The 11,643-nt window shown below is 41.8% G+C and overlaps 1 protein-coding gene across 1 annotated transcript in view; it reads right to left on the bottom strand.

The window, feature by feature from the left end:
- Positions 1-432: 432 nt before the first annotated feature.
- The window catches only part of JARID2 (jumonji and AT-rich interaction domain containing 2), a 302,580-nt gene continuing 291,369 nt past the window's right edge, over positions 433-11,643 (bottom strand). Inside the window, exons 15-18 of the mRNA XM_007054880.4 lie at positions 8,615-8,745; positions 6,338-6,521; positions 3,510-3,617; positions 433-2,317 (exon numbers count right to left, since the gene is read on the bottom strand). Coding sequence (XP_007054942.3) covers positions 2,144-2,317; positions 3,510-3,617; positions 6,338-6,521; positions 8,615-8,745 — 597 coding nt within the window. The 3' untranslated portion in view covers positions 433-2,143. The remainder of the gene's footprint in view (positions 2,318-3,509; positions 3,618-6,337; positions 6,522-8,614; positions 8,746-11,643) is intronic.

Raw genomic sequence — 11,643 nt, 5'->3', positions numbered from 1 at the left:
ATGAGATCCACATAAACACCTGGGTGTATCTGCCCTCCTTGAGGGCTAAGGAGCCTCATATCAATATGAAGCTGCTCCTGCACTGAGGGACAGGGAAATCTAGCCTGAGGAAGCTAAAAATAAAAGGTGACTGGCAACAGACAGACATTACCTTCCAAAAGACTCTCCTTCCTGGTAGTTAGTGGCTTGGAAAGAGGTAGTCCCCACATCCAGCCCACTGGGAACTGGCCAGTTTTCTAAGGATTCAGCTGTTTTGCTTGCTTTTTGGTGGAGTGTTTCCTGTCTTAGCACTGTGGAAATTAAATCTGGAAACAATCTTCTGCATGATAAGTTAACTTATTTCAATTTAATGAATATGAGAATAAAAGTTTAACCCTTTCTTAAAGAAATAGCTCATCTCACTCACTCACCTCCCAGAAGACAGACAAAGTGTCCAAAAAAAGTTTTGTTTTTATTAAACCTTGTAGTACAAACCTGAAAAGTAAACAAAAACTGGCAATAAACAACATGAAGTCTTTCCTTACAAGGAAAGAGAGCAGAGCAGCGCTAATAAATTAAATGTCAAACTGTAAGCCATTGTCAGAAGTTTACTGTCAAGAGGGAAAAGTACACAGCAAGGCCATAAAAACCAGACAACCACATTTAAAAAACACTTGACTCTGTTTATGTTATTGTTAAATATTCCAAAACAGTTCAGTCTTCTGCAACAACAACCAACAAATTGTATTATAGGACTTTCCTGACAGTCACCACTGGCAAGCTCAGTGCAATATGGGTAGCTACGGTATTGTTGAATTCAATTATGAAACAAAACAGTTTGTGAAAACATTTTCCCTTTTTTATTCCACACATACTGTACACACAACCAGAAAAGGGCAACAGCTACTCCATTATTATTTTTTGTTGTTGTTCAGTGATGTAAGCAGCACTTATAAATGTTACAAGAAAAACCCTGTAAGCATCCAATCCAACCGATGAAGAAAGTGAAACGTAAGGCTTTTCTTCATCTTGTCTCTATACCACCCCACCCCCCCACCCCAAGAAAAGGCTCAAGTATTTAAAACAATTTACAGGCATATATACAAAAGATGTGATTTTTTTTTTTGTTACACTATGAAGAGAAAAAATAGACAAGATGAGAGCAAATGCATTTTCACATTCAAAAGAAATATGCAGACCTGCTAGTGGCTCTAAATGTGATCATATAATGAAAAATTCAAAACAAAAAATTAATGCTGACTGTGTAGAGATGGGGAAAACAGCAGTGGAATGGAAATGGAATGTTAGAAAGATTGCACATCTATGACAAAGAAGCACTTATGGCTTCAATCACTTTTATTTTTTAAAGGATGCTATTGAAGGGTTTTTGATAAAGTAGCCAACAGCACCAAAAAATAACAGAATGGATTTCCTAATGAAATCAGGCACAGTTTTCCCTCATTTGACTCCCTCAAGGCAGGCAGTCTTTTTTTCCATCTCCCCCACACCCACCCCGCCCCCCACCCTCCCTCAAACAGATGCATAGTGATGTGCTGGTAAAAGAGAACATATTTACTCCGAATCTCCTCATTTTGCTTATGGTTAGGAAACAAAGTCCATCTTCAGCTGCCATAACCTCCCAAAGAAAGTGTGTATTCTCCAATTTAAAAAATTACAAAACTCATCTTGCCTGTGACAGAATAAAAGACAGCCAAAAGTAAAGCAATTTCTTTCAAGTTTTGTTCCTATCCCTTTTCTCTCTAGAAAATCTGCTCACATGACTGGAGAACAAATTATAAAACACATCAAACTTTAACCTATTCAAAAATGGGTTAAAAGCCTTTTTTCACAGTTACCAAAAAAGGCTTTTTTCAGCCATAGGGACAGTACAAATTAATATTTTATCAGCCCCCTTGCCGGTTTTAAAACAGTGAACATACAGCAGTTTAAAAAAATTTGACTGCTGTATATAACTATTCTAAGTACAAAAAAAATTCAACAGTTTAATGCTAAAACAAAATTAGTTCTCTAAAACCAGAAGAAAATCTTCTTTAGAGCTAGTGCAAAGACAGCTTGTATTCTACAGCAAGTACTCCAAACTATGGTATAATAATTACAAAAAAATATATATAAATCGACAAAATGAGTGTTGGCATCTTCAGGATTAACTTGAAGCACTTTTGGATGAACTGGAGGATGAAAGCCTAGATGATGGCACGTCGACTGTTGCTCTCTTACGAGGTCCTCTTTTTGGTGTAGGCTTGCTGATACAGTTCTCGATGTTGCCATTTTTACCAGAGACTTTCCCACAGAGATTGACTAGACTGATTATTTGTTCCTGTTCAGAGAGGGAAAAAACAACAGAGTTAATATCTTGTTTCTCTTTTTTCCCAGCTGCCTAAGATACCAGTTTTAAAAGCAATCCTATTAAGAGAATTCTGGCAGAGATGTTCTGTTCAGTATCTTAGAACTGTGAGGGTTGAGAAGGTTCTCAAATGATCCTAGTGGCTGCTCAGCCGCTCACCAAATTTAAAGACAATAGTCTGAAAATGAAAAAGGAGACATTGCACAAAATGCCAAACTATAAATACAATAGTTTGTCGAGAATCTGGCAACAAGAGTAAAGAAAGAGACATGAGTAGCACTGCGCCCCAGGGTGCAATGCCTGGAATGGGGGAGCTGAGGCCAGACCCACAGGTCAGGAACCACCACAGCAGGCTCACTCTCCAGTCCCCTCATTGGATCAGAATTACTCACTCAAATTTGAAGTTACGCTACCCATGATATTTTCATCACAGTGCTGAATCTGCAGCCCTAGCCATGTGTTAGAAACAGCTGAAAGGTCAGAGTCTCAAAATGCTTCGGACACTGAAAGACTGATTACACAGAGCTGCTAACAACGAGCTGCTAACAACAAACTGCTTCTTCTTGATGTGTGAACAAGTACAGCTCCCAAACACACATCCCCCCCGTCCAGCAGCCTCTGCTCTGCTGCTGCCATTGTTAATCTTCTGTTCTCCAGGATCACACCTAAACTACTGAATCGCATTGTGCTGATTTGGTTTCTAATTTGCCTCAAATCACTACTGTGACTCCATCCACCAACACTACAAGATTACCAGTAAAGTTTCACGCTGGCCTCATGGTAAGTCAAAATTTACTTTAATTTAGTGAGAGCTTGTATTGAAGTTACTGTAAACTGACAAACAAAAGTACATCATAATTTACAAGGGTCCCAACCCAATAAACACCTCCCCCCGAATACTCTCCGCCTTTACAGGTGACGACTTACAGCTCTCCTAACTGATGTGATCTTGTATTTTTTCTTTTTATTTATAGTGTTTTGATGGCCAAAATGCCAACAATAAGCATATTCCTGCTGTACCAGAAATTGCATGCAAGCTCTCCTGAGTACTTGGAGCCTCTGTCAGACTAGGCAAGAGCCAGGAAATAAGTCTAGGCTCAAATATCCAACTCTGGAGGTCATCTGGCATCACCAACCTCAAGAATGCAAACTATATTGTACAGACCTCGTCATAACGATACATCATTTTCAGTCCCCGACACGTCTTCTGTTTTTCCACATGCCGGAGGGCACATTCCAGGCAGAAGACAACATTTTCATTCTCCTGTACGACCTAACAAAAATACAGATAGAAAACATTAATATGATTCAAATCACAGTCACATCTCACACACGTGGTATACCCAAAATAGGGTTTTTTTCTGGGGTGGCGAGCAGGAGGAGAGAGGGAGACTAGAAGAACTTGTGCTAAGTGACTGGAGTAGGTGGGATAGCTGAATTAATACAAGGACAAAGTCTGTGCTGACTTTCTTCTCTTCCCCTCCCAACTAAGTATTTATTTGAGTATTTAGCCATCATCGTGGACAAATACCAGGTCTGTAAGAAGACGAGGAGGTTAATGAATCTCCCTGGTTCCAGGGAAAGAATACAAGTCCGAGTGATTTGCTGCATCCACTGCTGAGAAAAAAAATGTTCACAGGTGCACCTGCTGCCAAACCACCTTGAGATATGAGCTCATAAAATAACCCAAGGCCTGCTCAGCATTTGAATGAGACCCCTCCACTTCAACTGCCCTGCTCACCCAGTGCCCCATTTCAGCATTAACCGATACTGGTCCGTGGCAGCTACCAGTCTTTGGGATGAAGCATAACAGGAGACCTGGCCATCTGAGGGGTTTAGCTACACTAGAACCCTTCTCCCAAGAGGGGGCTGCCATGAAATTCTTTACAAATTCCAGTGTGTGTTTACATTGAAGCTACTTAAATTCCCCTTGCAGTTCCAACAGGATACAGCAATGTTCACGTCCTCTCTTAAACCCTAGGATACTAATGCTTTGTGGTGTTAAACTACGGATGTATTCTGCCCAGGGGTGGCAGAGGTATTGCTGAATACAGGATATTGTTGCAAGTTTCTGTGGAATCTCTCTGGATGAAAGGTGCCACAGAATTTTAAGATACTGTTAGGAGCTGAGCTGTCTTGACAAGGCTCTGAGGGCAGCACAGCCCTTCGTTACTATATTGCATGCCAGAGGCAGAAGGATAAGCAAGAGATTAATATGAAGGATGGGATGAGCTAAAGATGAAGGAAAAAGTACCTACTGCATTTTGCATACTACTAGCAGTCTAAATAATATACATAATAAAAAACCAGCAGTAATAATGAACAGACACAAGCTATATACTGTGAGTACACAGCTCTGTCAGCATCTTACATTTAATCGTCACAATTTCTTGCAAGGCAATTCCTTTGAACAGTAGTTCTACCATTAATTCAAACCATGTCTTGAATGGGGATAAAATTGGGGGCTGCTTTTAAATACAGTGTAACGCCGTGGTTCTGCTCTGAAAAATAACTAAAAAACACCACCCTAGGGTTCCCTATTTGCTGTCTCTCTCCAAGTTCAGATAAAAGTTGCTCAGTTTGAAAATAAAACTATCATTGTACAACTGCTAGCCCTGCTGGCATCTGAAAATCAGCTGGGTTCTTAATTAAATTAATAAAATAACAAACTCTTCCCTTACTTACACAACCTCACTGGCTTAAATGAGTAAAGACTCTGGCCCTGTAATTGGAACTTAGTTCATAAAGATTCCGTTGCTGACCCCTGAACTCAGAGTTTAATCAGTCGCGCTCTCTCTCTCGGAATTACTGGCTATACAGGTGCTACCCAAAAAATATATATTTCTGTTGTTCAACTGAGCTACTGAGGTGGAATACAGGAGATCTGCTGAGAGAGTAATTTTTTGCATGGTCATTTTTCAGAGCAGAATAAAGCCAGTTCAGGCTAACTCTGCTTAACACGGTTTAGCCCACCAGACATAACCAGTCGTTGTCCAGAGGGAGTTTAAAAATCCAACATGTTCAGCCTAGGAAACCTCATTTTTAACAGCAACAGGCTGTTTAGTTTCCTTCAAAGAAACCAATCCAAACAAGGAAGGAGGAGAAACAGAAAACTTGCTCAGATCTGGGGTTCAGCTCAGTCCTAGGACCCATAGTGTGGATGTTTGGCACTATTTAGTGATTTTCTTTAAGTCCTAGCTCCTGGAATCAGGTGATTACATGAGAAACACAGCTTAATTTAAAAACCATCATCACCACCTTAAGTTTATCGCTCTCGGAGTTGCAGAGAAAAACTTGAGAATGTGACATGAATGCACCCTAAGGGCTCCAAACCCCTACATTTATTTTTTAAAAACCTCCTTTTTTTTTTAGCCAATCACATGATTTTTGAATACTTGCTTGGCAATACTGAGTTTTATCCTAACACAGATAGTCAACCTCTCTTGCTGACTCAGTCAAGGAGGAGGAAGCTGAGCTGAGCTTTACCCTTTGTTCACCAGGGATTAGTTAGCAACCCCCAATTCAGATTCTTTCTAGGAAAATGAAATCTAGACCTTTTTTGAGTGTGACTCTTGGTATTGTAGTATATGATTTTGCAGCTGCTGGGCTACATGGTGTGTTAGTCCACACACAAGGGATATAAATTCTAGGGCGCACTGGCATGTTGTGCATTAACTTGTACATGGCAAACCTGATGGAGGGGACAAAAAGTTCCATAATGCATGTTAACACAGTAGTGTTTGAAACAGGACTATATTAATGTGCAGTCGGGAACTTTCAGTGCATACCAGCAGGGTCCACATGGGCCAGTTAGCATGCAACATGCTAGTGTGCACTAAAATTTGCACCCCTCTAGTGCAAACTAATGTACCATGAAGAGAAGCCCATTGTGTCTGTTTGTCTAACGCTTACAGTTTAATAGAAACCAGGCTGAAGATGAAGCAATGTTTACTGAGTCAGTAGTGCTATAGGCATACTAAGGGTTTTCCTCACCATAGAAAGGTAACATAGGTGCTGGCAAATCTGACACCTCCTCTCCGACGTCTCTAACTGCAACCACTTTCGAGGCTTTTTCTTTCCATCCACCCCCGAGCTACTGCTGTCGTGGCTCCCATAGCGGGCTGAAGAATGGAGGCCTGCCTCATAAAGCTGCCGCCGCTGCCTCAGTTCTGTGTCCCTGTGAATATTTTATGAAGTTAGCAAGCTGGCACCTCCCATGCAACACTGCAAAGCTATGCTCAGGAGATCTCATACAATGATCGCCATTGAAACCTTAATCACACAAAGCCAAACCATTTGCATCATCTCAGCGTTGGTGCTATTCCCTAGACCTGGTACAGGAAATGCAGCCAACATCACAGTAAGACTGGAGGTGCTTTTGAAGTCAGAGATTTTAACAGCAACCATTGTATCAAACCAGTGGTTCTCAAACCGATACATAGATCCTTGAGACAGCAGAGCACTGCCTGAAAGTCTAGAAGGGAGCTGCTGGCTCATGTGAAGAGCCAGGAGTAGCAGCTAACATGCCTGCCCTTCCTGAAGTTGCCAAGAGCCACCATGAGGAGGAGCCACTACTGCCAGGAGGAGTAGCATAGCTGCCTTCACCAGGAGGTGGAGATGACCCAGGGAGCTCCAGCCCTTCAGGAAGGAAAGGGGGAGCAGGCCCAGTTCTTGTGCTGAAAGACAAAGATCTTGCTGTACACCCAGGGGAAAGAGAAGGGAGACCGCATTTGGAATGAAGACTGTGTGTAAAAGAAGGTGTGCAGCACCTCCTGCGCTGAGCTGTGCGGCATTAGAAGACAGCAGAGGGTGGGTCTGAGCTGTGCTTGAGTGAGGAGAGGAGGTCTGGAATGAGCTTAGCAGCTGGGAGGGAGAAGACACTAAGCACAAGTTCAGAGAGAGCTAAGATATTGGGGTGGGGAAGGGGCAGAGGCCAAGCTAAACAAATGGGAAGACTGAGCAATCAGAGGAGGCGGCAAGAGACCAGAACCAGGACAAACAGGAGACGCTAGGTATTTCTACACTGGAGCTAGGAACGTGCCTCCCAGCTGGGTAGACAGATTTGAGCTAGCTTCACTTGAGCTGGCATGCTGTGACTAGTACTGTGGATGTTGCAACTCCAGCGGAGACTCGGGCTAGTAACCCAAGCTCAGCCCCAGGGGATCAAGTGGGTTTGAGAGCCCAAGCTGCTGCCCGAGCCACCACATCCACACTGCTGTTTTTAGCATGCTAACTCAAGCAGAAGTAGGGCTACTCTGTCTACGCGGGCTGGGAAACTTGCTCGCAGCTGCAGATTAAACAGAGCTGCGAGGGTTTTGTTTTGTTTTTCACATAAGCAGGCACAGGAATGACCAAGATCCTCCAGAGGATCCCGACCTTAAGAAGTTATCCAGAATATGAACAAGTTTGAGAACCACTCTGATAACAGTCAACATGGCATTTCAACAGCAAGCACTAACATTTTTGTTCCTCATTGCACAACTGCAGACTTTCTTCCCTTCAAGGAAAAAAAAATGCATGTGGATGCTATTAGTCCCACTGGGGAACTGGCTTCAGGTAGCGTGTTCTAGCACACCTGAAAATAAAATTTCCCTCTTGTAATTCACTCTGAACACTAATACAAATAATTGTGTATGGGGTTTTTTTCCCCCCTTAATCTGGAAAATTTCCAGTGACATATTAATATTAGTTTGTTAAATACAATTTGTAGATTCCAGACATCTTGATTACTCGATGTACTACGACCAGCACTACCCAGTTGTCACAAACTTGAAAGATAGGTAGCGATGCTACATGGTAGGGAACAAAAGAGAAGATCATTACATCGGAAGCCAGCTGACATGGTATCACGTTTCCTTTTCCCCCCTTCTTAAACCTTCCTACCTCAAGAGAAACCCTAAATATGGTTCCTTAATCACTGTAGGGAGAAAAAAGGAGTTTGAAGTTATTCCCATCCAACTGCTAGTGCACGACACATTGCCACCAGTACAGAAGCTCTTGGTTTGCCCTATGTAAAAATATTCTATAGCTGTACTATATAAACCCTTTGATGCTACGAAAGGGATGTTATTTTACAGCAAGTTATCCTAACCACTGGCACTCTGGCATCAAATACAGCCAAGGAAGTTTCTTCTACACCTGGCTGTACTCAAGCAGGTTTGCTGGGTCAGTGACTGCTAGATTTGACTCAGATTGTTACTTAAACTGTGTCATCTTCAGAGTTTCTCTGTGAAACACAGGGTACATGAAACAGACTCCTTGTTCTGTTACCTGAGCTCTCCAAGAAGTGCTGATATTGTAGTGAGAGTCGGTCCATTTTCCTTTTTTGCTTCTGCCGTTGCAATCTGATACAGCAACTTTTCCATTGAAAACGGTTTGGCTATACGTCGCCGCTTCATTTCCTGAGTTAACAGATTTCCAAGTTAGTTCTTGAGTAAAATTAAATGAAAAAAATAATTTGGATAAATTTAATGCAGAACAAAGTTAGATTTTTTTTATTGTTTTTTTTTTTTTAAAGCTATATGTTTCCTGTTAAAGAGCTGTGAATTATGACTTCCTGCATCTGATCTAGGTTAAGCAATGTGACAGAACAAAACACTGAAGCCTAAACCTGGTAAGGCAGACAAACAAACGTGCTACAAAGGTGCCATGGAGTGTGTTCCCTACAGAGAGAGTTTTATATACCTTCAAATTAATGCTCACCAATACAAGCCATTGAGACAAGAAAAGTCTTAGTAAAACATAATGCTCTTTACAGCTAAGAAGTCAGTCTTTAAGATTTTTTGTTACTGATTTTTTCCTTAAATTTATGAGTACTTTATTGTCAAATCTAATACTGAAACAAGTACGTCAGACAAAGTCCATCTAGGACAAATTCATTCAGATAAATAAAATATTTAATAAGTATTTGGCAGATACTCCAGTGCCAACTGGCTTTCCCCATATTTCAAGCACACATCTTATTAGAGACAGACAATCATATTCAATTAGCAGGAAGGACAGTAGGTATAGATGTCAAGAAACTGAGGAAAAGAAAGACAGAGAAACAAATCACAATACTACCTCCTGAAATCAATGGGAGTCTTTTTATTGACCTCACTAGGATCTGGATTGGGACCCCTATGACAGAATAATGCATAATCCATATTGGTTCATCAAGCCAACCACCTCTCTGTATTCCCTCCTAAAGACTCATTTGTTCTGCAATGTCGACTAGAAGTGAACCAAACCAATCACTTAAATATTCCTTCCTTTGAGCTCCCCAGTACGGTCAGTATTCCCCATTTCTGTCTTTTTGGGCAGGGTCTGGCTTAGTTTTGAGTTTCTTACAGCATCAAACATATTGTTGGCATTTAAGAAATAATAAATACAAAATAATGAATAGGAAGTCAGGTAGGTAGCAGAATGATGAACAAAGAGTACCACCACTACACATGCATATAATTAATGAGCCGTGCATATTTTTAATTTTTTGCACAGAAAAAAGCTTCTGGAATGTTGCTGCCATTCCCCCTTTTGCCCACCAGAGGACACTATGGCACTAGAACACAGCAGCCGCTCCCAGCAGATAGTAAGCTCTGCAGTTCCACCTTTTGCCCACCAGAGGGCACTGTGGTGGTAGAGCACAGCAGCAGCTCCCAACCAGCTAGGGAAGAGAAAGAGCCTGCCTTCTTTGCAGTGCCAACCAGGCCAGGCCAGGAGACAGGGGCTATGGGGGTGGGGGTCAGACGGGGGGCTCATAGGAGCTAGTGGGGTAGGACAGACTGGGGCAGGGGCTGAATGGGAATGGAGGTGCAGGGCCACATGGGCAAAGCGGGAGGGAGGTGCAGAGCTACAGGGGGAAGGGGGTGGCTGAATGGGGGCACAAAGACACTTGGGGACGGGGGGGTGGAGGGATACATGGGGATGGGGGAATGGGTGTCTGGGGGTGGAGGGACACATGGATGGGGGGCACAGACACATGGGCGTGCAGGGGCAGATATGCCTCACTGAATGGGAGAGGCCTCAGCCAAGGTCTGAATGCAGGAAGCTCCTTAACAGTCGTTCTCTGCTCTGACAAAAAACCTGTTCCATACTTTTCACACCCAGGCTCCTTCCCAGCAATATACTTCCCTCTCCCTCAACTTCTCCCTTACATCTCACTCCCCCAAGCCTTTGCTTCTGAGAGGTGCAGGAAATATGGTTCCATATTGTAATTTAAATGAATCATTACTCCAGAGTTCTGTATTAATTTGCCTAGTAAAGAATCTATGTCTCAAAAAACATTTTTTGAACCTTTTTCGTTGTCTGTATTGTTACAGACATACTTGTTGAAGGTATTTTGAAATAAATGACCAAAAATAATTGAAACAGGTGAGATTATTTTGAGAAATAAAATATGCAGAATTTGAAAATACTGTGCGCAGATTTTTTTTTTATTTACTTTTTGGGGGCGCAGAATTCCCCCAGGAGTAGAAGAGGAGTGCTATATCAAATCACAAAGTTGATAGGAGTTCTAATGTTACTGAGTATGAGAATGTCTTGTGATGAATCTGTGATCAGAAGGCTAATTGGAAGTTGCCATTTGATGGCTAATTCTTTTCCGTATCTCAGTACAGGCAAATTTCTTTTTCCATTTTGCAATAAGGGAATGTTTGGAGGTTTTTCACTGTCTTCAGAGAATCTCTTTCATAAACAGAGAGTGATAGAACAACATTTTTAAGATATATAGTAACAAAGTTGGCATGATCTAGGCCAAGAAGGCATAGCTTAAAGGAGACTGCAAAACAAAAATGGAAGGAGAATTAAACCCTGTTAGCTGAATGTCAAAAATACCTGTTAGAATTAAAACCCTGTTAGCTGAATGTCAAAAAAAAAACCTGTTAGAATTAAACCCTGTTCTCTGAATGTCATCACTAGCCAATCTATGGGGCAATAAGAAAATACAGGTTAATTTCATTTTGAAAATTATCCTTCTCTGTCCTACCCTCCTAAGCAAATGCTCTTGGTACTTTCTCTCTCACTGAAAGTACCCCAGAATGCATCATTCTGTGACAGATCAAATATCGCAGATTGCCTGGTTAAAGTAAGACTTACTATCTGGGATATCTTAAGTGAACATGGAAACGCCAAAATGGTCACACAATGCAAGTGAAGAGAAAAATGTTTGTTAAATCAGGTTCTCTGTGCTGGAGTCAGAGTGCAGTTGGGATGAGTGGGTGGGTAGGAATGGCATATAGGTCGTTCAGATGCATCTTGGATTTTCTTAGGCCTATTTACATAGCTCATGGCTGTGAAAAATGTTGCATCCTCTGTGATGC

The sequence above is a fragment of the Chelonia mydas genome, chromosome 2, assembly GCF_015237465.2.
Source record: "Chelonia mydas isolate rCheMyd1 chromosome 2, rCheMyd1.pri.v2, whole genome shotgun sequence".
Classification (NCBI taxonomy): Eukaryota; Metazoa; Chordata; order Testudines; family Cheloniidae; genus Chelonia; species Chelonia mydas.
Note: the sequence above shows the minus strand (reverse complement) of the source record. Positions and strands in the feature narration are given on the sequence as shown.